General features: G+C 35.7%; 1 protein-coding gene across 1 annotated transcript in view; it reads left to right on the top strand.

Moving 5' to 3' along the window:
- Window positions 1-26,151, top strand: part of LOC133100515 (solute carrier organic anion transporter family member 1B3-like) — a 66,726-nt gene that overhangs the window by 30,271 nt on the left and 10,304 nt on the right. Inside the window, exons 4-11 of the mRNA XM_061204698.1 lie at window positions 10,776-10,897; window positions 11,949-12,095; window positions 12,286-12,384; window positions 14,721-14,957; window positions 18,301-18,465; window positions 19,817-20,012; window positions 23,147-23,312; window positions 25,503-25,687. Of these exons, the coding sequence (XP_061060681.1) occupies window positions 10,776-10,897; window positions 11,949-12,095; window positions 12,286-12,384; window positions 14,721-14,957; window positions 18,301-18,465; window positions 19,817-20,012; window positions 23,147-23,312; window positions 25,503-25,687 (1,317 nt within the window). The remainder of the gene's footprint in view (window positions 1-10,775; window positions 10,898-11,948; window positions 12,096-12,285; window positions 12,385-14,720; window positions 14,958-18,300; window positions 18,466-19,816; window positions 20,013-23,146; window positions 23,313-25,502; window positions 25,688-26,151) is intronic.

Genomic DNA, 26,151 nt, shown 5'->3' with positions numbered 1-26,151 from the left:
CTGCAGTATGGGTTTTCCCACTACCATCTCCACTGAGACTTCTTCCTAAGTCACTGTGTAGTTTTAATTAGAGTCAGATACTAATGACAGACAACCAAAAATAGTGATGGCTTAAATAAGATAAGAGCTTATTTTTTACATAAAAAAATGTAGCCAACCCAGCCCTTGACTGGCCTTGACTTCACGGTCTAAATTGTGGCAATGTTGTTCCTTGCAACAGGATAGAAGGGAAGAAGAATAAGAAGAAACAGAATGCACACAGGCTGAGACTTAAGAAATATTTTCAGAAGCATAACACTTCTACCGACTTCACATTAGCCAGAACTTTGTTACACCTCACATTCAGATAGAAAGTCATTGGGAAAAATAGACTTTACTTCAGGCGTCCCCTTCCCAGCTAAAGATCCCAGGTTCTGTTACCATAGAAGGAGAGAAGAATGGATATTGAGAGCCAATGAGCAGTTTCTGCTAAAGATATCAATTACTTACTCATTATCAATGCCAACAGCCATGCCTTTTGATTACTATATTAATTACTCTATTTGACCCTCATAAGTTCTTTCTTCTTCCTGGTGCTGTTCCTTCTTATTTTCATCATCTTACTCTCTCTTGATTTATTTTCTCCTTTTGGCTTCTCCATCATGCCCATCTTTTCCTGCTGCTACTGACACCATAAGGTCAGTATTGCCTAAGCTTCCTCTTCAATCTTCTTCACTTTTCATTCTACATGATTTGTGTGGAGTACATGCATTAAATGCAACTATCACTGTACACAGTGAGTTTATCTTATACTCAAGATCTATATAACCAACCACCTCGTGGGTATCTCCAACCTAACATCCTACAAACATTTTGCATCCATATATTCAGAACAGAATTCATCCCTGTGCCAAAACCAGCTCAGATTTTTCACATTCACTCTTTCAGCAATGATTCTATTAGCCACAGAGGAACTCAAACTAAAGTCAAGGGTCTCATCCTAGACTTATTCTTTACTTCAATACACACGACCGGTGCTCACCAAATCTTGCTTATTCTGCCTGCTATCTGTCATAGTTGTTGCCCTTAACCTGATAGAGGATTCTATCATCTCTGGCCTGGACTTTTTGCCTCCCAACTCAACTTCATTCTAACTCATATTCTATACTACAGTATTGATTTAAAAAATAAGAATCTAATTATTTTACTCCCACTTAAAACTCCCAATATCCTAGAGCAGTATTTTTCTTTATTTTTTGATATTTATTTATTTATTTTGGCTGCACCAGGTCTTACTTGCGGCATGTGGACTTCTTAGCTGCAGCCTGCAGGATCTAGTTCCCCAACCAGGGATCAAACCCGGGCCGCCTGCACTGGGAGCTCGGACGCTTACCCACTGGACCACCAGGGAAGTCCCGTATCCTAGAGCAGGATTTTTCAAACTTCAGATCCTGAACCACTCATGGACCAGTAAATCAATTAAGATTATTAAGACCAACAATTTTTTAATAGGATAGGATAGGATAGAATAGAATAGAATAGAAGAAAACACAATGAGAGCGGGGATAAATATTATTCTGTGAAACTTGTTTTGGTTGTACATAAATTTGTGAGTGTGTGTGTGGATAGCCATGTATTGTGATTGTGATGCAAAATGTATTTCTCATTGTTAGTAACAGTCAAAGTATTGAAAGCCTTTTGCTTATGAATTAGTATCTAGGCTCATTTGCATATCTAAGCTCATTTGCATATACAGGTCACTCACTGATTTGGTCCTTGACTATCTTCCTAGCTTCATTATACACTGCTTCCCATGACTGAGGACCACACTCTAGGCCTACAGTTTGCCAAATGTGCCATAATATGTCATAGCTTTGTTCATAGTGTTTCTACAGCTTTGAATGATTTTCCTTCTTTGTCTGTCTATTAAACCCCTATCCATCTTCAAGACACATCTCATATGGAATCCTCACTGTGAAGTCTTCTCTAATCCACACCTTTCCCAACCTGCAAGCCAAGCTGATAATCCCTTTTTCCTTTACGACAACTCAGGACCTGATATATTAACCTTATCATATCTTTGATCATATATGTTTACCTTAGGGGGTGTAAGATGTTTTAAGTAAAAAAACCGTGTGTTTTATTTCTAGTGATTTGGAGTTGAGCATAATGCCTGGCATACAGTAAGTTGCCCTCAGACTTCACAGGGTACCACAGTATTTTTAATTTATATATTTTACTGAAGTATAATGGACAAATTATATTAGTATCAGGTGTACAACATAGTGATTCATTATTTTTAAAGATTATACTCCATTTATAGTTATTATAAAATTTTGGTTATATTCCCTGTGCTGTACATTACATCTTTGTATCTTACTTATTTCTTTTTTTAATGTCTTTATTGGAGTATAATTGCTTTACAATGGCATGTTAGTTTCTGCTTTATAACAAAGTGAATCAGCTATATATAAACATATATCCCCATATCTCCTGCCTCTTGCATCTCCCTCCCACCCTCCCTATCCCACCCCTCTAGGTGGTCACAAAGCACCAAGCTGATCTCCCTGTGCTATGCGGCTGCTTGCCACTAGCTATCTATTTTACATTTGGTAGTGTATATATGTGCATGCTACTCTCTCACTTCGTCCCAGCTTACCCTTGCCCCTCCCCGTGTCCTCAAGTCCATTCTCTATGTCTGAGTCTTTATTCCTGTCCTGCCCCTAGGTTCTTCAGAATTTTTTTTTTTTTTTTTTTTTTTTTAGATTCCATATATATGTGTTAACATACAGTATTTGTTTTTCTCTTTCTGACTTACTTCACTCTGTATGACAGACTCTAGGTCCATCCACCTCACTATAAATAGCTCAATTTTGTTTCTTTTTATGGCTGAGTAATATTCCATTGTATATATGTGCCACATCTTCTTTATCCATTCATCTGTTGATGGACACTTAGGTTGCTTCCATGTCCTGACTATTGTAAATAGAGCTGCAATGAACATTTTGCTACATGAGTCTTTTTGAATTATGATTTTCTCAAGGTATATGCCCAGTAGTGGGATTGCTGGGTCGTATGGTAGTTCTATTTTTAGTTTTGTAAGGAACCTCCATACTGTTCTCCATAGTGGCTGTATCAATTTACATTCCCACCAATAGTGCAAGAGGGTTCTCTTTTCTCTACACCCTCTCCAGCATTTATTGTTGGTAGATTTTTTGATGATGGCCATTCTGACTGGTGTGTGGTGATACCGCATTGTAGTTTTGATTTGCATTTCTCTAATGATTAGTGATGTTGAGCGTCCTTTCATGTGTTTGTTGGCAATCCGTACATCTTATTTGGAGAAATGTCTATTTAGGTCTTCTGCCCATTTTTGGATTGGGTTGTTTGTTTTTTTGATATTGAGCTGCATGAGCTGCTTGTAAATTTTGGAGATTAATCCTTTGTCAGTTGCTTCATTTGCAAGTATTTTCTCCCATTCAGAGGGTTGTCTTTTCATCTTGTTTATGGTTTCCTTTACTGTGCAAAAGCTTTGAAGTTTCATTAGGTCCCATTTGCTTATTTTTGTTTTTATTTCCATTTCTCTGGGAGGTGGGTCCAAAAGGATCTTGCTGTGATTTATGTCATAGAGTGTTCTGCCTATGTTTTCCTCTAAGAGTTTTATAGTGTCTGGCCTTACATTTAGGTGTTTAATCCATTTTGAGTTTATTTTTGTGTATGGTGTTAGGGAGTGTTCTAATTTCATTCTTTTACAGGTAGCTGTCCAGTTTTCCCAGCACCACTTATTGAAGAGGCTGTCTTTTCTCCATTGTATATTCTTGCCTCCTTTATCAAAGATAAGGTGACCATATGTGTGTGGGTTTATCTCTGGGCTTTCTATCCTGTTCCATTGATCTATACTTCTGATTTTGTGCCAGTACCATACTGTCTTGATTACTGTAGTTTGTAGTATAGTCTGAAGTATGGGAGCCTGATTCCTCCAGCTCCGTTTTTCTTTCTCAAGATTGCTTTGACTATTTGGGGTCTTTCGTGTTTCCATACAAATTGTGAAATCTTTTGTTCTAGTTCTGTGAAAAATGCCATTGGTAATTTGATTAAGATTGCATTGAATCTGTAGATTACTTTGTAGTATAGTCATTTTCACAGTGTTGATTCTTCCAATCCAACAACATGGTATATCTCTCCATCTGTATCATCTTTAATTGCTTTCATCAGTGTCTTATAGTTTTCTGCATGCACATCTTTTGTCTCCTTAGGTAGGTTTATTGCTAGGTATTTTATTCTTTTTGTTGCAATGGTAAATGGGAGTGTTTCCTTAATTTCTCTTTCTGATTTTTCATCATTAGTGTATAGGAATGCAAGAGATTTCTGTGCATTAATTTTGTATCCTGGTACTTTAACAAATTCATTGATTAGCTCTAGTAGTTTTCTGGTAGCATCTTTAGGATTCTCCATGTATAGTATCATGTCATCTGCAAACAGTGACAGCTTTACTTCTTCTTTTCTGATTTGGATTCCTTTTATTTGTTTTTCTTCTCTGATTGCCGTGGCTAAAACTTCCAAAATTATGCTGAATAACAGTGGTGAGGGTGGACAACCTTGTCTTGTTCCTGATCTTAGTGGAAATCGTTTCAATTTTTCACCATTGAGGACGATGTTGGCTGTGGGTTTGTCATATATGGCCTTCATTATGTTGAGGTAAGTTCCCTCTATGCCAACTTTCTGGAGGGTTTTTATCATAAATGGGTGTTGAATTTTGTCAAAAGCTTTTTCTACATCTATTGAGTTGATCATATGGTTTTTCTCCTTCAATTTGTTAATATGGTGTATCACATTGATTGATTTGCATATATTGAAGAATCCTTGCATTCCTGGGATAAACCCCACTTGATCATGGTGTATGATCCTTTTAATGTGCTATTGAATTCTGTTTGCTAGTATTTTTGCATCTATGTTCATCAGTGATATTGGCCTGTAGTTTTCTTTCTTTGTGACATCGTTGTCTGGTTTTGGTATCAGGGTGATGGTGGCCTCATAGAATGAGTTTTGGAGTATTCCTCTCTCTGCTATATTTTGGAAGAGTTTGAGAAGGATAGTTGTTAGCTCTTCTCTAAATATTTGATAGAATTTGCATGTGAAGCCATCTGGACCTGGGCTTTTGTTTGTTGGAAGAATTTTAATCACAGTTTCAATTTCAGTGCTTGTGATTGGTCTGTTTATATTTTCTATTTCTTCCTGGTTCAGTCTCGGAAGGTTCTGCTTTTCTAAGAATTTGTCCATTTCTTCCAGGTTGTCCGTTTTATTGGCATGTAGTTGCTTGTAGTAATCTCTCATGATCCTTTGTATTTCTGCAGTGTCAGTTGTTACTTCTCCTTTTTCATTTCTAATTCTATTGATTTGAGTCTTCTCCCTTTTTTTCTTGATGAGTCTGGCTAATGGTTTATCATTTTTGTTTATCTTCTCAAAGAACCAGCTTTTCGTTTTATTGACTTTGCTATCGTTTCCTTCATTTCTTTTTCATTTATTTCTGATCTGATCTTTATGATTTCTTTCCTTCTGCTATCTTTGGGAGTTTTTTGTTCTTCTTTCTCTAATTGCTTTAGGTGTAGGGTTAGGTTGTTTATTTGAGATGTTTCTTGTTTCTTAAGGTAGGATTGTATTGCTATAAACTTCCCTCTTAGAACTGCTTTTGCTGCATCCCATAGGTTTTGAGTCATTGTGTTTTCATTGTCATTTGTTTCTATGTATTTTTTGATTTCCTCTTTGATTTCTTCAGTGATCTCTTGGTTATTAAGTAGTGTATTGTTTAGCCTCCATGTGTTTGTATTTTTTACAGATCTTTTCCTGTAATTGATATCTAGTCTCATGGCATTGTGCTCGGAAAAGATACTTGATACGATTTCAATTTTCTTAAATTTACCAAGGCTGATTTGTGACCCAAGATATGATCTATCCTGGAGAATGTTGCATGAGCACTTGAAAAGAAAGTGTATTCTGTTGGTTTTGGATGGAATGTCCTATAAATATCAATTAAGTCCATCTTGTTTAATGTATCATGTAAAGCTTGTGTTTCCTTATTTGCTTTCATTTTGGATGGTCTGTCCATTGGTGAAAGTGGGGTGTTAAAGTCCCCTACTATGTTTGTGTTACTTTGATTTCCCCTTTTATGACTGTTAGCATTTGCCTTATGTATTGAGGTGCTCCTATGTTGGGTGCATAAATATTTACAATTGTTACATCTTCTTCCTGTATTGATCCCTTGATCATTATGTAGTGTCGTTCTTTGTCTCTTGTAATAGTCTTTATTTTAAAGTCTATTTTGTCTGATATGAGAATTGCTACTCCAGCTTTCTTTTGATTTCCATTTGCATGGAATATCTTTTTCCATCCCCTCACTTTTAGTCTGTATGTGTCCCTAGGTCTGAAGTGGGTGTCTTTTAGACAGCATATATACGGGTCTTGTTTTTGTATCCATTCAGCCAGTCTATGTCTTTTGGTTGGAGCATTTAACCCGTTTACATTTAAGGTAATTATCGATATGTATGTTCCTATTACCATTTTCTTAATTGTTTTGGGTTTGTTATTGTAGGTCTTTTCATTCTCTTGTGTTTCCTACTTAGAGAAATTCCTTTAGCATTTGTTGTAAGCTGGTTTGGTGGTGCTGAATTCTCTTAGCTTTTGCTTGTCTGTAAAGGTTTTAATTTCTCCGTCAAATCTGAATGAAATCCTTGCTGGGTAGAGTAATCTTGGTTGTAGGTTTTTCTCTTTCATCAGTTTAAAAATGTCTTGCCACTCCCTTCTGGCTTGCAGAGTTTTTGCTGAAAGATTGGCTGTTAACCCTATGGGGATTCCCTTGTATGTTATTTGTTGTTTTTCCCTCACTTCTTTTAATATTTTTTCTTTGTATTTAATTTTTGATAGTTTGATTAATATGTGTCTTGGCATGTTTCTCCTTGGATTTATCCTGTATGGAACCCTGCAATTCCTGGACTTGATTATTTCCTTTCCCATATTAAGGAAGTTTTCAACTATAATCTCTTCAAATATTTTCTGAGTCACTTTCTTTTTCTCTTCTTCTTCCGGGACCCCTATTATTCGAATGTTGGTGCGTTTAATGTTGTCCCAGAAGTCTCTAAGACTGTCCTCAATTCTTTTCATTCTTTTTTATTTATTCTTCTCTGCAGTAGTTATTTCCACTATTTTATCTTCCAGGTCACTTATCCGTTCTTCTGCCTCAGTTATTCTGCTATTGATTCCTTCTAGAGAATTTTTAATTTCATTTATTGTGTTGTTCATCATTGTTTGTTTGCTCTTTAGTTCTTCTAGGTCCTTGTTAAATGTTTCTTGTATTTTCTCCATTCTATTTTCAAGATTTTGGATAATCTTTCCTATCATTACTCTGAATTCTTTTTCAGGTAGACCACCTATTTCCTCTTCATTTGTTTGGTCTGGTGGGTTTTTACCTTGCTCCTTCATCTGTTGTGTGTTTCTCTGTCTTCTCATTTTGCTTAACTTACTGTGCTTGGGGTCTCCTTTTCGCAGGCTACAGGTTTGTAGTTCCCATTGTTTTTGGTGCCTCCCCGCAGTGGCTAAGGTTGGTTCAGTGGATTGTGTAGGTTTCTTGGTGGAGGAGGCTAGTGCCTGTGTTCTGGTGGATGAGGCTGGATCTTGTCTTTCTGGTGGGCAGGACCACGTCTGGTGGTGTGTTTTGGGGTGTCTGTGACATTATGATTTTAGTCAGCCTCTCTGCTAATGGGTGGGGTTGTGTTCCTGTCTTGCTAGTTGTTTGGCATAGGGTGTCCAGCACTGTAGCTTGCTCATCATTGAGTGGAGCTGGGTCTTAGCGTTGAGTTGGAGATCTCTGGGAGAGCCTTTGTCATTTGATATTATGTGCAGCCAGGAGGTCTCTGTGGATGAATTTCCTGAACTTGGCTCTCCCACCTCAGAAGCACAGGCCTGACACCCTGCTGGAGCACCAAACCCTGTCAGCCACACATCTCAGAAGAAAAGAGAGAGAGAAAGAACGAACGAAAGAAAGAACGAATGAAAGAAAGAAAGAAAGAAAGAAATTAAAATAAACTTATTAAAATAAAAAATAATTATTAAAAATTTAAGAATTTAAAAGTAGGGCTTCCCTGGTGGCACAGTGGTTAAGAATCTGCCTGCCAATGCAGGGGACACAGGTTTGAGCCCTGGTCTGGGAAGATCCCACATGCTGTGGAGCAGCTGGGCCCGTGAGCCACAATTACTGAGCCTGCGCATCTGGAGCCTGTGCTCCGCAATAAGAGAGGCCACGATAGTGAAAGGCCCGCGCACTGTGATGAAGAGTGGCCCCCACTTGCCACAACTAGAGAAAGCCCTCGCACAGAAACAAAGACCCAACACAGCCATAAATAAATAAATAAATAAAATTAAAAAAAAAAAATTTAAAAGTAATTTAAAAATGAGAAAAAAAAAGGAAAGAGAAAGAAGAGAGCAACCAAACCAAAAAACAAATCCACCAGTTATAGCAAGCACTAAAAACTATACTAAAAAACAAAAACACAAAATAAATGGACAGACAGAACTCAGGACAAATGGTAAAAGCAAAGCTATACAGACAAAATCATACAAAGCATACACATACACACTCACAAAAAGAGAAAAAGGAAAAAATATATATATATATATCTGTGTATTAAAAAAAAAAGGAGGAAGAGAGCAACCAGATCAATAAACAAATCTACCAATGATAATAAACTCTAAATACTAAACTAAGATAAACATAAAACCAGGAACAAATTAGATGCAGAAAGCAACCCCAAGTCTACAGTTGATCCCAAAGTCCACCGCCTCAATTTTGGGATGATTCATTGTCTATTCCAGTATTCCACAGATGCAGGTACATCAAGTTGATTGTGGAGATTTAATCCATTGTTCCTGAGGCTGCTGGGAGCCTCTTTGTTTGCACAACTCTCTTTCTCTTCTTTGTTTGCACAGCTCTCTTTCTCTTCTTTGTTTGCACAGGTCCTGGGGTTCAGCTTTGGATTTGGCCCCGCCTCTGTGTGTAGGTTGCCTGAGGGCGTTTGTTCCCCACCCAGATAGGAGGGGGTTAAAGGAGCAGCTGATTCGGGGGCTCTGGCTACTCAGGCTGGGGGAGGAGGGGTATGGAATGTAGGGCAAGCCTGCAGCGGCAGAGGCTGACGTAATGTTGCAACAGCCTGAGGCACCATGTGTTCTGCCGGGGAAGTTGTCCCTGGATCACAGGACCCTGGCAGTGATGGGCTGCACAGGCTCCAGGAGGGGAGGTGTGGATAGTGACCTGTGCCTGCACACAGGCTTCTTGGTGGCTGCAGCAGCCTCAGCGTTTCATGCCCATCTCTGGCGTCTGTGCAGATAGCTGCAGCTCGTGCCCATCTCTGGAGCTCGTTTAGGCTGTGCTCTGAATCCCCTCTCCTCATGCACCCCGAAACAATGGTCTCTTGCCTCTTCGGCAGCTCCAGACTTTTTCCCAGACTGCCTCCCGGCTAGCTGTGGTGCACTAGCCCCCTTCAGGCTGTGTTCACGCAGCCCACCCCAGTCCTCTCCCTGTGATCTGACCTCCGAAGCCCGAGCCTCAGCTCCCAGCCCCCACCAGCCTTGGTGGGTGAGCAGACAAGCCTCTCGGGCTGGTGAGTGCTGGTCGGCACTGATCCTCTGTGTGGGAATCTCTCAGCTTTTCCTTCTGCACCCTTGTTGCTGCGCTCTCTTCCGTGTCTCCGAAGCCCCCTCCCACCCTCCGTCTCTGCCAGTGAAGGGGCTTGCTAGTGTGTGGAAACTTTTCCTCCTTCACAGCTCTTTCCCAGAGGTGCATGTCCTGTCCCTATTCTTTTGTCTCTGTGTTTTCTTTTTTCTTTTGCCCTACCCAGGTACTTGGGGAGTTTCTTGCCTTTTGGGAAGTCTGAGGTCTTCTGCCAGTGTTCAGTAGGTGTTCTGTAGGAGTTGTTCCACATGTAGTTGTATTTCTGATGTATCTGTGGGGAGGAAGTTGATCTCCACATCTTACTCCTTCTCCATCTTGAAGGTCTCCTTCTTTATTTTATACCTAGTAGTTTGTACCTCTTAACCACCCTTACCCTATATTCCCCCCTTCCCCCACTCCTCTTCCCACTGGTAACCACTAGTTTGTTCTCTGTACCTGTGCATCTGTTTTTGTTTTGTTATATTTGTTTTTTTTTTTTTTTTTTTTTAGATTCCACATGTAAGTGAAAATATACAGTATTTGTCTTTCTCTGCCTGACTTATTTTACTAAGCATAATACCTTTCGGTCCATTCACGTATTTTTAAATATCAGCATTTGTCCATATTCTAAGTCCATTCTATTGTTCCTATTAAGTGCTTCCTTATCAAATTGAAATGGATTAGAACTTTTTAAACTAAGTTTTGAAGAGTCAGGCATATGACTGTGTGTGATTATAAATTGATTTTGAAATTTTAGATTGTAACCATGTTTGAAGATAATTCAAAAGATTGATAAATACACTTAGCAGTTTTTTAAAAGCATGAAACCAAGATATTTCATATGTTGACCAGAATATAAGCACTCCTAGGATGAGAGCAGCATGGTACTCCACCTTGCCTGGGGAGTATTGCATGATATTTCTTAGTGAACACTCCCATTTCACTGTTACCCATCACCACTCCTAAAATATAAGCTGAGAAACTGACAGAGTATCCTGATAATTTGGAGAAGAGAATGGTGCAAATAAAGGGGAAAATTCCTCTGTATTTCTGGGAAAAGTGAAAATGCTCAGTAAATATAGTGATGTTCTTACAGTTACAGGTATTCTAAAGACACCCCTATTAATCCATCAGAGAATTCAACATCAAGCTTATCAACTTGTTTGATTAATCAAAATTTGTCACTCAATAGAACATCACTGGAGATAGTGGGAAAAGGTAAGAATTGAACTGGCACTAGTGAATATTAGTGTCACTAATAAATATTATAAAATTTAACAATTTAATCACATCATTAAAAAACGATTGTGATCTCCATTAGCAAAATTGATTTAAAAGACAAATAGGAAAAACATTTGCATCTTATGTATGTAAGACAAAAATCATAGTGTTAATATATATTATATATAAAGACCTTCTAGAAGTAATAAGAAAAGAGGAATATTTTGATACGAAATTGGCAAAGAATATATGCAATTAATATAAAGAGGAGGAAGTGGTATAAATATGTTAAAACAACTTTACTCTTTAAGAAAAATTCAAATTATTACACCAATTAAAGATTTTTTACCTATTATAACACAAATCATGAGTTTTAATTATAAATTATAGTACTAGTTAAAGATTTTCCTACCTACTAGATAGGAAAGATTAAAAATAAAAAGAAATGAGGTAGAGGATAAAGACACATTTTATGTATTATGGGGAGTGTATAAATTTCTCTTTTGGAGGTTAATTTTCAATATGGTAAAGAACAAAAGTATGCACATCTGCTTAAATCAGCAATTCTACTTTTATGGCTTTATCTTAAGGAAATAATCAGGAATGTGCAGAAGGATTTATTTACCATTATAGCCATGGCATCCCTGTTTAACAGAATGAAAAATTAGAAATATTGTGTGAGTACATAGAAAAAATTGATTAAATAAATGATGAAACTTATTCAGCACACTATTATGCAGTCATTAAAATTCTGATATGAGAACATAAAGAATATTATGCATATTTTTATGTTCACTAAAAATGTGAAAGATATAAACAAACATTAGAAGTGGTACTCTGTGTGTGGAGGGATGGCAGATAATTTTTACTTGTTTTCTTTGTGATTTTCTGTATTGTCAAATTTTGTAACGTGACTATAAATCATTTTATAATTAGAAAAAAGGCAAAAAAAATCTTAAATGGAATAATTAAAGGGTTAAGTTAGTTGGCTTTTCAACAGGAATGCTAAAATTAATGTTTAAGATAAAACACTCTCTTGTCTATGTAGGTGGGGAAAAGGAATCTGGGTCACATATGTGGATATATATTCTATTGGGTAATATGCTTCGTGGAATTGGGGAAACGCCCATAACACCCTTGGGGATTTCTTACATCGATGATTTTGCTAAAGAAGGACATTCTTCTTTTTATTTAGGTAATGTACAGAAAATATTAGATTTTATGGTTACTTTTCCTGGGTGTACCTTGAAATAACAGTGCTCCTAAACTCATTCTTTTACTTAAAAAATTATTTAGAGAAATATATTGTATTGTATTACTTTAAAAAATTGAATAAGAACCATGTATTATTGGCATTTGATAAAAATGTTTTGTAATATTTTTAGGTAATTTGTTTGCAGTAACAATGATTGGTCCAATCATTGGCTTTTTACTGGTATCTCTGTTTTCTAAAATGTATGTGGATATTGGATACGTAGATCTGAGTAAGTACAATCAGAACAAGGTAACATGATAATGCTTTTCAAGTACATGACACCATTCTTTCAAATAACTGAATTCACTCTTTCAGTGGCCCTTTGCTGACTAATTGTCAAAAGTTAATTATAGGTAATGTGTTAATAACTAGAATAAAAATAAAATTCAGCTCCTATCTGCATCAGGCTTTTACAACTAAGCACAAAATAAGAAAATTTAACCAACTTAAGATTACTTCACCCAAAATAATTGCAAACTAATTGCAGGTCTCTCAATGTGCCTACTAATGTCACTTCCCCACATTTACCCTTTCTCCCGTCTCTATTTGCATAGTTCTTAAAGTCTTTTCCAATATGTGGCTCCTCTTCAGAGACGTCTTACTCACCACCTCCTACTGGCCCCAAGTTAAGCGTCCCTATTAATCACCAAGAGCATGCCTTTATTGTAGCCCTTGTCACAATGAGCCATAAATATTTGTGCCACTTATCTTCCGTCTCTTTTAGAACATATCTGTATGATGTCTGTCTTAACGTATGATAAGTAATTTGTGTTTAGAAATAAACAAATCTGATTTTCTATTTCACCAGGACTACATAGAGTAGACATCACAGCAGACCAACAATAACCACAATCGGAAAGTATTTTAATATAAAGCTAAAACATGGACCTGATGGAATGTGTTATGTCTTCTATTTTGGATGTGTGAATTAGAGTAGGTTCACATTCCAAGTGTTTCTACTCATTCATTTCCAGGTTCATCCTTGTTTTTATCACTAAGCACCCAGAAATAAGTGGTTAAAGTCTTTAGAATGATAGACTTGTAACCTCTTTTCTATAGTCAGAAATCACTACTCACAGTATTTAGGTCCATGGTGATCCCATTTCTAGCACTGAACGTCTAGACCTTATTATATCTTCTCTTATTCAGTTATGGGTATGATGTAAACATACTGTGAAGTACATTTTGGCAAACTCCAATGCCAAAGGAGCCAACGAGATAACATAAGTGAATAAAGAGTGTTCGGTGTGGTGGTTAAACTTGGAAGAACTGACCTCTGCACACACCTGAAAGTACATATACTGCTCAGCCTCAACCTATTCTTTTCATGAAGAAATTTGGATCCAGCACTGACAAAATCTTCTGATTGGTTTTCAAGAAAATCCTGGAATCCAGATGTTCATGTGGAAGTTTTCAATTTTTAAAACAATGTGTGAACAAAAGAAAACACTTTGGCAGGCTGTGTCTAGCCAGGTTATGACCTCTAGTTCCTATGTGTACACCAGGGATAGAACACAAAAAAATGTTATCAAAATGACATTTCTGACGGATGATGAATAAGTACTTAGCATGTAGATGGAGTCACTGGTTTTATCAATCATTTCTGCAGTCTGTCAGAGTTGCTGATTATGGAATAATATGAACATGTAAATCAATTTTAAACTCAGAGCTGTGCATATTTGAAAACCACTTCAGTAAATATAATTAATAATTTATTTCTATATATCAAGTCAATGTTTTCTCACGTTAAAGAGTTTTCTTATAGATCAAAGAGTAACAACACCATTATTCTGCTTCAAATATCTATGGGGTGTGTGTGTGTGTGTGTGTGTGTGTGGTGCTTTCTTATTAGAATGTTTATATTTATAAATTTAAATATATACTGAAACTTTATATTTACTGAAACAGCTCATTTATACTTGTTTAGATATAGCACATACATGGCACTCACACAGCTTTAAAGGGAAATATTATTGAAATAAAATGGTTAAATTATCCCTAAAATTTAGAGTCTAAATTTTAAACTCAGATTTTCATTATACGTATATCTTCACCATTATCATCCTCTGTGCTGTCAAGGAATTGGAAATGTAGGTTCTAGGGGGGAAAAAACCCACTATTGGCTCTGAGAATTTCTTGCGAAGTGTTGTAAATTTCATTGCTAGTGCTTTCTTGACCTCAAGAGATGGTGTCAATAGAAGTTTTCAGACAATGAGTATCATGCTTTCCATAAATGGCCCTTAAATACTTTGCAGGCTTCAATTGTTCAATGGTGGCCGCTGTTGTCATGTCACCAGAAAAGCCACCAAGTTCACACAGGCTCAGGCAATGACAACAATGTCATGACTGACTCCTGGACAAGAGCAATTGTAAGATGTCATTAGATGTTAGACTTACCCTTATTTCAAAGATAAAAGTGTGAGAAAAAGAAAAGAATGTCTCAGAATTGATGAAACATCATTTACTTTCTTCATCTATGGAGGACAGCAATTATTAAAATTACTACCAGAAATTCTTGCATTTCAAAATGATTTTTGACTGGCTTCTTCTAATTCTTTATTCTAGGCACTATCAGAATAACTCCTAAGGACTCTCGTTGGGTTGGTGCGTGGTGGCTTGGTTTCCTTGTGGCTGGACTAATGTCCATTATTTCTTCTATACCATTCTTTTTCTTGCCCAAAAATTTGGATAAACCAAAGAAAGAAAAAAAAGCTTCAGTATCTTTGCCTGTGCAAAATGAGGAAAAGAGTCAAATGGCTCATTTGACCAAGCAGGGGCAAAATGTTAGTGGAACTGTAGCTGGTAAGTATTTCACATTTACAGTCAATTTGGAATTGTTAATCCCAGTGAAAGGGAGGGGTGAATATTCCAAAATAATAAGTCATACTCAAGTCATCTAAATAAAGTTCGCTTTCTTCTTTACTAAATTTGGCTAAATTATTCTTCTAAGATTCCTACTAAAATTTGTAAATATTTTCTGAACACATATCAACTCTGAAGAGACGGGGATTAGGCTTGTGGTCTTTAGCATGGAGAAACCAATCAAAGGCTAAAAATATCTGTTATTTGTAAACCAAAGAGTATATATTCATTTCCAAATTACATAGTACAAACTATGGGGATTAAAAGGTCTTTCTTTCTTTCTTTCTCTCTCTCCCTTTCTTTCTTCCTTCCTTCCTTCCTTCTTTCTCTTCCTTCCTTCCTTCCTTCCTTCTTTCTCTTCCTTCCTTCCTTCCTTTCTTCTTTCTTTCTTTTCTTCCTTCCTTCCTTCCTTCCTTCCTTCCTTCCTTCCTTCCTTCCTTCCTTCCTTTCCTTCCTTTCCTTCTTTCTTTCTTTCTTTCTTTCTCTTTCTTTCCTTCTTTCTTTCTTTCTTTCCTTCCTTCCTTCCTTCCTTCCTTCCTTCTTTCTTTCTTTCTTTCTTTCTTTCTTTCTTTCTTTCTTTCTTTCTTTCTTTCTTTCCTTTCTTTCTTTCTTTCTTTCTTTCTTTTCTTTCTTTCTTTCTTTCTTCTCTTTCCTTTCACAAATAGTACCAGGAAGCATACTATGCCCTGGTAATAGAATATTGCCTCTGTTTTCCAAGTATTTACAATATAATGGGGTTGTACTGAAAAATATATAGACAATTGCCATATAGTGCCTATATAAACAATTATGAGTGCCTATAAATTGGGCAACTTAACTATTCTTAGGTGGAGACATGGAGTATGGAGAAGGAAATCAGAGGAAGTTTCTCTCTAGATAGAGTAAGATTATTTTCTTGGTAATTATATAGAAAAAAATTGCTTACCTAAATATTAAAAAATGAAGTACAAGCAACAGTAGTAGTTAAGGTTATTGTAATCAGTCATGTGAATAAGAGCCCTCCACCATTTGATAGTGCCCTTCCTTTCAAACATAAGCCCCGAGGGCTAATGGAGAACAATTTAGGAGCAGTAATTTGGGGAAGGATCCAGCAGCAGTCAGAGCAAGATAGTTGAAACAATGTTAATAGTGCAGTTTTCAGATTGCACAGAAATGGTGGAATAGTAAGAGTCAAAGCAGAGCAATGCCTGAACCTTGACAACCTTTTCAAGTTGAAGTTGAAGTGACATTAGAGCTTGTCAGGTGGAGCCCAATTTCTCCCTCTCATCAGTTCTTCCCCTCACTCCTTTTATTGTTACTTTCTCCTCTCCATCACTCTAATCCGAACGCAATGGTGTGACTTGTATTGACTCATGAGAGAAGACTTAAATTTTCAGTCACATTGGTATTTTGAAATTGGCCATGATGGGAGAAGTTACAACCATTTATTACCGAACTTGGGAAATACTCAAATCAACGTTGTTTTCCCAAGAATCAGTTGTTAAACATTTACCAGCACACCACTGATTTAGGAGTCTTTGAAATTTAACACGCACACTAAAAATACCATTCCAATAAATTTTCATTTGGTCTATGCTATTTTCACACTGCAGCAAATTAAATCCATAAAAAGTAGCGGATTATCTAAAAATAAGGAACATGGGTGACTGTGAGCCCCCCCAAAATGGAGAGGATAATGAAGATGCAAAAATAGGGCGATTGTAAACATCATCTGTGTTATCAACTGTGTTTGTAAGATAGTGACCAAAATAAGATAGTAAAGAGGTTCTTAATTATGTGCTATTAGGAATGGATGAAATAACTAAGAACATTTAGTCAGAAAATAAAATATCTAATTTGAGTAGAAACAAGACTAGTTGGTTAGAAAGAAATAAAGATATCAGTTCATTACAAAACAATTTGTAAACAAGGAGAATTGTCCAAAAATGAACAATTTCTTTCTGAGATGGTCAGCTTAATGAGTTGTTTATTGATCCGATTATTGAGTATATATAGTGGATCATGATTGTGTAGAAGTTCAGATGACATCCAAGTTCTCACTCACCTCAAAAAATCAATGATTTGGTGAGCCCATATACCCTATTTCTTTTGATCAAACATCACAACTCACTTAGAATGCCTCACAAGTCAATCGTCCTTCCTGATTGGGGAGTCCCATGGAGAGAAGTTTAGCATTTTGACCTAACAATTTAAAATGTTATTTATTCCTGCTATACATTTCCCTACATCTTCTTTTTTCTCCTTCTATGCCCTTTGCTCTAATCTTTTTTCTTGTTATTATAAGCAGATGAAACTATTTCTTAGTTACCATTGGATAGAAGGTTTGGTTCTGACCATATCTAATGGAAACCTTTAGAGATCTACAGCACAAGATCTTTCAAAGTCCACACCATCCATATCTCAGTAACCATATCTGGTTCTGTCTTGCTAGACTCTGATACTTCCCACTGTTTTTCTAAGTGGTTTCTTCCACTTTGAACTCTCATTACAGCTGGTTAACCTGGTGATCATAGACCCAGATCACATAATTCTTGCTAGGTACAGAAGTTACGGATTTGTTACACACTTGTTTGTAGGCATGGGTTTTTTGCCCTACTGTTGTCATAATGTCACTTGAGACACAATATGTCTTTAAGAAAGCTGATGGATAATACTGCCAGATTTACTGAGGCAGGATTTTATGGTAGAAAAGCTATATACCAGGAAACAAGAGATCTGAATCCTGGTACTAAATTGAACTATATGATTTTTGAACCTTAGTCTTCTTATTTCTGTGAGCTTCGGATTATACTATCTTTAAGATAAATTTCCAGTTAATAATTATATTATTAATATAATGATTATATTATTAAGTGCTAATAAAAAAGAGACATGGCATTTCATTCACTTTTGTTTCTTGAGTGCCTAGCATATTGCCTAGTACCCAATTAAAAACCAAACGTTTGCTAAATGAATGAATAAATGAACTAATGATGTATGCAGTTGTATGGTAGAATGCTAAGAATAACCAAATACGAGGTGAACAAAGCACTTACTAAAACAGCATGTATGTTTGATCCCATTTTGGAGTAAAATGAACTAACTAAATAAATATTAGTGCACATATGGAAAAAATTGAAAGAATATTTTTAAAAAAACTGTTAGTAGGATTGCAGGGTATTCTGACTTTCTGTGCTATATATTTATGGAATTTTAAATCTTATATAAATTACATTTACAAGTAAGATATTAATATATATGTAAGCTGCATTATAATATTTTCTTTCTTTTTATGTTTTTATAGGTTTTTTCCAGTCCTTGAAAAACATCCTTACCAATCCCCTGTATGTTATAACATTATTTTTGACACTGCTACAAGCCAGCAGCCATATTGGAATTATTACTTATGTCTTCAAATATGTAGAACAGCAGTATGGCCAGTCAGCATCTGAGACTAGCATTTTGTTTGGTAAGACCTGTTTATGTTTGCTTGATAAATGCTATGCTACTAAGTCACTGAGCTCCAAGTGACATTTTGTTGTGAAGGCAATTTCACATTTTATTAAATATAATTTTCATTTATTTTTTCAAATTTTATCAAATCGATGGGTCTTGTGATATCATCATTGCTCTGCATTTGAAGTTACAGCTCATGTTATTTTTGAAGAGATGAATTCCTGAAGGAAAAGTGACATGTGAATGGAACATGTAGATATGATATCTGCATAACTGGATCTTATAATCTAGTGCTGAGATTCTGAGGCAAATCCTTTTGTAATGTAATTATTATACTTCTATCCTTCATGGACTTTGAATCAGGACCCAGATACTTACAAAAAATAGGACATTGATGTTTCCAGGAGAAAAATCAATTTAAACACATCATTGGTATCTATATAATTCAATACAAATCTCGTATTTTAGAGAGGTTTTTTGCTGCAATATCTGTTTCCAATGACACATGGAGACTTCTTTATGAAGGAAAGGTTTTCTCATATTATTCTTTCCCTACCCCCTGTATAATATAAGATTCTTAAGAGCAGTAGAATACCCAGTACAGGGCCCAGCACATTGTAGAAACCCAATATTTGATAAGTTAAGCTGAATTTATCAAGTGATATATGAATAGGTCATAAGTAAACAAGAAAAAAATAATTCTGTAGGATGTGCTTGTTGAACTTAAGATAAAAGTTAAAACTGTAAATTTAACTCCTAATAAAGTTCTCAGCCTAATTTTTTTGTTAGAGGGATCTTCATCTTTAATCAATCTTGGAAGACAATGAAATGGAAAAGTTATAAGAGGAATCAACTATTTTTAACATCACTTATAGACCTGTTTATCGTCTTAGGGTATGTGTGTGTTTAGATGAATAAAGAAGAGATATTAATTTAAGTGTTCAAATCTAAACTACTGGGCAAATTTGTAGTCAGTTTTTAAGGATGGGAACTCTTCATTTAAAGGAAATGTAAAGGATTTTAGATGGTAGGATAAAAGTCTCAGAGTCAGGAAGATGATATTTTATTGTTGTTTTCCGGGAGGGGACAAAAAGCACCTTATAAAAAACATATGTTCAGACATACAGATATTCTCAGTCACTGACTTTTGCTACTGAGGAAACTAAACCTTCAGCATTGGCAGGAAGAAATTATTTTTATCTCCCCCACATGGTGCACTGACCCTCTACCTCCATCCTGGACTGCCAGCCTTCTATTTAAGAAGTAATAAGATAGGATGATTTTGGTTGATATACAGTGTTTCATGTGTAAAGACATTCAGAATAACCATATTTATATAATTACATTTTTTCTCTTACTTCTAGGATTCATAACCATACCAACTTTTGCATCTGGAATGTTTACAGGAGGATATATCATTAAAAAATTCAAATTTACCTTGGTTGGAATTGCAAAATTTTCATTTTGTAGCCATATGTTGTCCTTCCTATTTCACCTATTAAATTTTGCGCTAATCTGTGAAAACAAATCAGTTGCTGGACTAACCTTGACCTATGATGGGTTTGTATATATATCAATATACCAATTGCACAATATATAAACCATCCAATGTAAAAGAAAGTAAGGCAAACAAGGCAGATGGCAATTTAACTAAACTTTTAACTGAGAGAAATTTCAATTTATAAATTCTTAAAACGTTCATTTCTTAAGATCTCAAAAAGTTCTTTTTTTTCCTTCCTTAAAGAAAAGCCATATAGTTTGTAATAGTAATAGTTATTATTTATGGGGTGCTTACAATGAGTGATGGGTACTTTTATCCCCATTTTATAGACAAGGAAAGCAAGGCTTAGAAAGATACACAGATTACATGGCTAACAATGTTAAGATTCTGACTCAGATTTGAAGGTTTTGACTCCAAAACTCTTAATCCTAACCACTATGATCTCGGATGAATCATGAGAGAAATATAAATGACATTTTCCAAAAGTGACTGAACAATCTTTATCTGCAGTTAATTTTGATGTTTAACAATTATCTTTATAAGAAAACCAGTAAATTGTACTGAATTCTCCTTTTTTGCAAGCTAATTCTGTTTCTTCTGGTATTGTCTTCATTAGCAGTAGAATTGATAAATACTCTATACATAATGGCATATTAGACCTAGAAAACTTTTACTTTTCATTATTATCACACATTGTGCAGTATACCTAGTACTACAGTCTCTACCCCAAATCAAGGGCAAGATTCCTGTGCAGATTTCTCATCATCTCCTGAATATAGCCAACAATTTAAGTTTAGGAAGGTTCACGTTCAAGCAACAAGCAAAGATCCTTGGATCACAGGATCCATTAGTAACCATGCTCCTTAGCACTGCTTATTGTTAGCTTTGAGCTTTTAAACTCTGGGTCTTATGAGGTGTCAATTAGAACCTGTCGAATCTTCCCACATTTGCTTACCTAAACATCATCCTATTCTTGGAGGCTTGCCAACTTAATCTTGAATTATCTCCCCACTCCCTCCTAATCCTGTTTGTTGTTGAATATTCCTATTGACCACCACTCACTCTGGTATATCAAAATACAGAGTACCTAGAACATTGAACTTTAGAGGGAAGAGAATCCTGGAGATTATGCAGCCCAACCCTCTTATATCCTCTTCCTTTGTTAGTTGAGACCTGGAGAAACTGTGACTTGTCTGAAGTCATACAGTGAACAATGCTACTTCACAGCACAAGCATACAGGCTTTAACCTAAAGCCAGTTCCCTGAAACAAGCACAGTAATTGTGCTATCTATTCAAAAGAAGGCAGCTAGTGTTCTATGGGCTTTTTTCATTCCATAAAATTTCACTGAGTGCCTCCTTAAAGGTCAAAAAATTTATAGGATACCTCAGTGCCCTCATGGAACTCATAGTCTAAGTGATGGCTATTAACAGAATCAATATATTTAGCATTTATGAAATGCTAGTCACTGGGGTAAGTTTTTAGAGTATGAATTACTGTAGAGGTTCTCAGAATGTGGTCTGAGAATCTACAGGGGTCCCTGAGACTTTTGCAGATGGTCAACAAATTCTAAACTATTTTTATATTAATACCAAGATAGTAGTTTTCTTTTTCATTCTCATTTTCTAATGAGTATATAGTGATATTTTCTTTTTTTTTTCATTTTTATTTTATATTGGAGCATAGTTGAGTAACAATGTCGTATTAGTTTCAGGTGTACAGCAAAGTGATTTAGTTATACATATACATGTATTTATTCTTTTTCAAACTCTTTTCCCATTTAGGTTATTACAGAGTATTGAACAGACTTCCCTGTGCTTGTATAGAGATATTTTCTAAGGCTACAAGATATGTGATGATAATATCAGTCTGTTGGCTAAGGATATGTGTGCTTGCGCATTCTCATGTACTAAATTTTTCTTATTATTAATCTCTAGTAGAGTATGTATATCAATAAGTAGAACCCACTTGAACAAAAACCTTTAGGGTCCTCAATACTTTTCAAGAATGGACAGGCTGCTGGGAACAGAAAGTTTGAGAACAGCTAAATTAACTTTTTTCCAAAAAAATTTCTATGAGGATTTATGATTTACAAATGGCAAATCTAATTTTAGAAAGAGTAGTCACATTGCTGTGAAGTGGCAGACCTAATGTGAACACAGGACTGTCTGATTGCAATGTCTGGACTGAGTCATTAATCATTATGCTAAATCACTCCCTGTCCATCGTGTGTCCCCAAGCAGGATTAGGTATTAGATGCTTTTAGTAAAATCACTGATTACAGAATTTCTGAATCCACCTTCTTCTTTCTTCATGAAAATTACTTTCTCATTCAAAGATAATTTATCAAGATTTTTACCAAAAAACAAAAGAATAATTTTAAAAAATCTATAAGCAGAAAATTAATTATATGAATAATCCATTTAATAATTTTAGCCATATTATAAGATTATATTTTATAAATACAACGATGTTTTACAGTAAATCATTATAAAATTTGTTATGGTTTCATTTAAAAAGCATATGAAGTTTTTCTAGTCTTTCTCAACTGATTCTATTATTCTTGATTTTTAAAAACTGATCCTTAAGGATTCTGCTTTGACCACGTTGAATTCTTTCCTTGTGTAGTTAAAATATAGATTTAAAAATTCAAACTAGTTAATTAACATTCACAGATTCATGAGACTTTACAGTGAGCTGGGAAGAACCTTAGTCTAACGCCATTACCCTACTGAACAGAAACCGATTCTCAGAAAAATGAAGTGATTTTTGAGTAATTTTTTGATAGAATCACAAAGACCTGTTGTCTATGTTTTACCTATCCTCTTTGGTTTCTTTTATATGTTTTACTTTTTCTACATCATAAATCATGTCTGGGTAAAGATAAAGGGTGAAAAAGTTAATAAGCACTAAAAATAAACTTTGCCATTTTGGACAAGCAAAATATCTCTATTTAATTTAAAGACAACCCTTTCCCTTATTTCTCATCTCCTTTTCATCTCTCCTCCTTCTTTTCCTTTCCCTTCCCTTCTCTTTTCTTCCTCCTCCTTCCTCCCCTTCCCCTTCCCCCTCCCTCCGCTCCTCCTCCTCCTTTTCTTCTTCTCCTTCTTCTCCTTTTCCTTCTTCTCCTTCTTCTTCTTTCTTCTTCTTCTTCTTTTCTCTCTCTTTCTGATATATGTCTATCATATTTCCAGAAATAATCCAGTGGCATCTCATATAAATGTACCACTTTCTTATTGCAACTCTGACTGCAATTGTGATCAAAGTCAATGGGAACCACTCTGTGGGGACAATGGAATAACCTACATATCACCTTGTTTAGCAGGATGCAAATCTTCAAGTGGCAGTAAAAAGTCTGTTGTGAGTATTACTTTTTACTTTCTTCTCTTTAATCAAAACTGCAGATTTGATTTAACTTACTTAAACTTTGATAATTACTTACCAAATGTTTCTACAACTAAGGTCACCAGTAAAAAGATAGAAAAAGATTCCTATTATTGCCTGTCATTGTGATGGCTGTGATGTGTAAACAAAGCCTCACATAAAATCCTGCTTGAGACACAACAGGTTTTTCTGTTGCTTGAATTCTCATGAGATTACTCCCACCTTTTCTTCTTGCATTTATAAGACTATGACCTTTTGAAATTTAAAAATATTTATGATTTCTAGGAAGCACCTCATTTGACTAAAGGATATGATTTCCATTAGGTTGGAAGTACTTTACCCTTCAGATGCTAGGGGAAAATCCTGAGCCAACCCTTTGTCAATCTAGGTGCCTTTCCAGGACAACCATCTATATGCAATCTTGCATATAGATTCTGGAGAGTTTATCTTGAGGCTCAATACCGTTTTGACTTTCCAAGAAATTAATCAAGGCTTCATGCTCACTTGACTGTCCAATTTTTGGCTTCCAATTTTGATTTTTTTCAAGGTTGGCACTTCTCCTACACAGGATAACTTAATATTCTGCTTAACTATTGCTAACATCTCCCATAGAAGTGCCACTGTCTTCTTCACTCAAAATATCCCCTTCCATGCAAATTATGAGTTCTCCCCAATCCCCCAAGTAACTTCCAATAGCTGGGCATCAGATATGGTGTTCACTATTCTACTTCCAATCCACTGAATATCTCACAAAGTTGGGGACCCATTTCCTGGGCCCTTTTCCTATCACCAATATTAGCAATATTATCAGCTATGATCATTGCTCTCTACCACACCCTCCTGTCTTTGATTTTCAAACTTTACCATCATTTTCTTGCCATAGTCCTACTAACTGCATTAATGAAGGTCACTGAGAACTTTGAAGAACTTTGAAGAACCTAGATTCTTTGAAGCTGCGTCATAAATTCGCACAAAAATGGCCCAAAGACTAAACTTAAAAACCCATATCTCATATGCATGGCTATAGTGCCTTTCATTGAGAGTGCCCCATTCAATCTATGGTCCCACCTTGTCCATGAGTGAAGGGCTGGAAGAGACATGACGTTAGAATCCTAAAGAGAGCTCTGTCTACTATGGAGACATCATCTTCTTAATACTTTACCATTTAGGGACCACTGCGGAGTTCTTTTACCAAATTCTTAGTAATAAGTCATCCCTTCTTAATCACTCAAAATAATGCCCTTTGTACTTAAGTTTGGTTTTATTGGCTGATAGGCTCACTACATAAAGAATTTCTCTATACAATTCTTAGTAAAAAAAAAGTAAAGCTTGGTCATCAGATAAGTATGAATTCAAATTCTTCCCCAGTTCCTCCTTCAGTAATTGGTCTTTAGCATTAATGGGTTCAAACTTCCCTTAAACTTTAGTTTAGCCTATACTCAGAACAGAATTTATTAAAGCCATCTAGCTACATAAACTGCTTGCCAAATTAAATTTCTAAAATCACTTGTTCCTAAATTTTCTCTAGCTGTGTTCTAACCTTTAGGGTATTCTGTTGTGTTGAACCTCTCTGGTAATGGCATCATCTATCCTATAATCTGTCATTATGCAATCGGATGTTGTATTTGCTGGCCAAAGTGGAATTCTAGCATCCATGCCTGGTCCCTTTTGCCCTGGACTTTGCCCCATTCGAATGGGTGGCTCTAGACCCAGGTTTGACCCCTCCAAAACTACTATATTTTCTGGATTCCCTAGGCAATCCTACCCAGGGAGTGTCACTAACACTCTGTAGAGATTGTTAAAGAGAGTAAGTAGGTGTGCTATAGAAAATAAAAGTGAGTGGTAGAGAAATATTTAAACATTTTATATTGATGAGAAAATAATTTACAGAGTTTCAGACATAACTTTTTTCTATTCTTTCCTAATTTTTAATTTAGGGATGTATGAAAAGTTAATAGTAAATTACATTTTCTTGTCTAGAAAGGAATCCAGGAAACTATTTTGCCTTTCAATTCTTAAACAGCTGTATTGTTAGAATGTTTTCTTTAAAAACTGTAAATATTTTAGCTTAGATGAGTGAGATGTCTTTAAATATAATAGAATATATTTATAGCCCAGTCATATTTTGTAAATATATTCTGTCATATTTCAAAAACTATTTTTCAGATGTTTCATAACTGTAGTTGTGTGGAAGTAAATGGTTTCCAGAGCAGAAATAACTCAATGAAGTTGGGTGAATGCCCCAAAAATGATCAATGTACAAGAAAATTTTACGTTTATATAGTAGTGCAAATATTTATCTATTTTTCTTCTGCATTGGGAAGCACCTCAAATATCATGCTGGTTTTTAAGTGAGTATGACTTTTTAAAAGCAGTTTTACATATATTAGACTATAAACACACCTAATTATGTGCATATTTTTCCATAATATATTTGGAACCCACATTCATATTTTGTTACATTTAAATTTTCTAAGAGTGCATTTTCTTAGGATTACTGTGATACTTCACTGCCATAATTAATAATAATTTTGCCTTGACCTTTTCCACTACAAAATCTAGATTCCGTACTTTCTCCTCTTAATGAGAATTTTAAGACAGAGACTGATCGACAACTGCCTCAATGTGAAAGAATCCCCGCCGTGATTCTAAAAGAACTTCTCATTTCGAGATGCCTTATACCCTGTTGGGCCTGTCAGAGTGAATCACCTATTGATTCCATTGAAGAAAAAAAAATTTGGGAACCAGATCACATAATATAAACAGTCTATGATATTCCAAAGTTTCTAATCCTAGCTAAAAGAATGGCTTTTGA

This window comes from Eubalaena glacialis, chromosome 11 (genome assembly GCF_028564815.1).
Source record: "Eubalaena glacialis isolate mEubGla1 chromosome 11, mEubGla1.1.hap2.+ XY, whole genome shotgun sequence".
NCBI lineage: Eukaryota > Metazoa > Chordata > Mammalia > Artiodactyla > Balaenidae > Eubalaena > Eubalaena glacialis.
The sequence above is the reverse complement of the archived record's forward strand: the minus strand, read 5'-3'. Positions and strand labels throughout refer to the sequence as shown.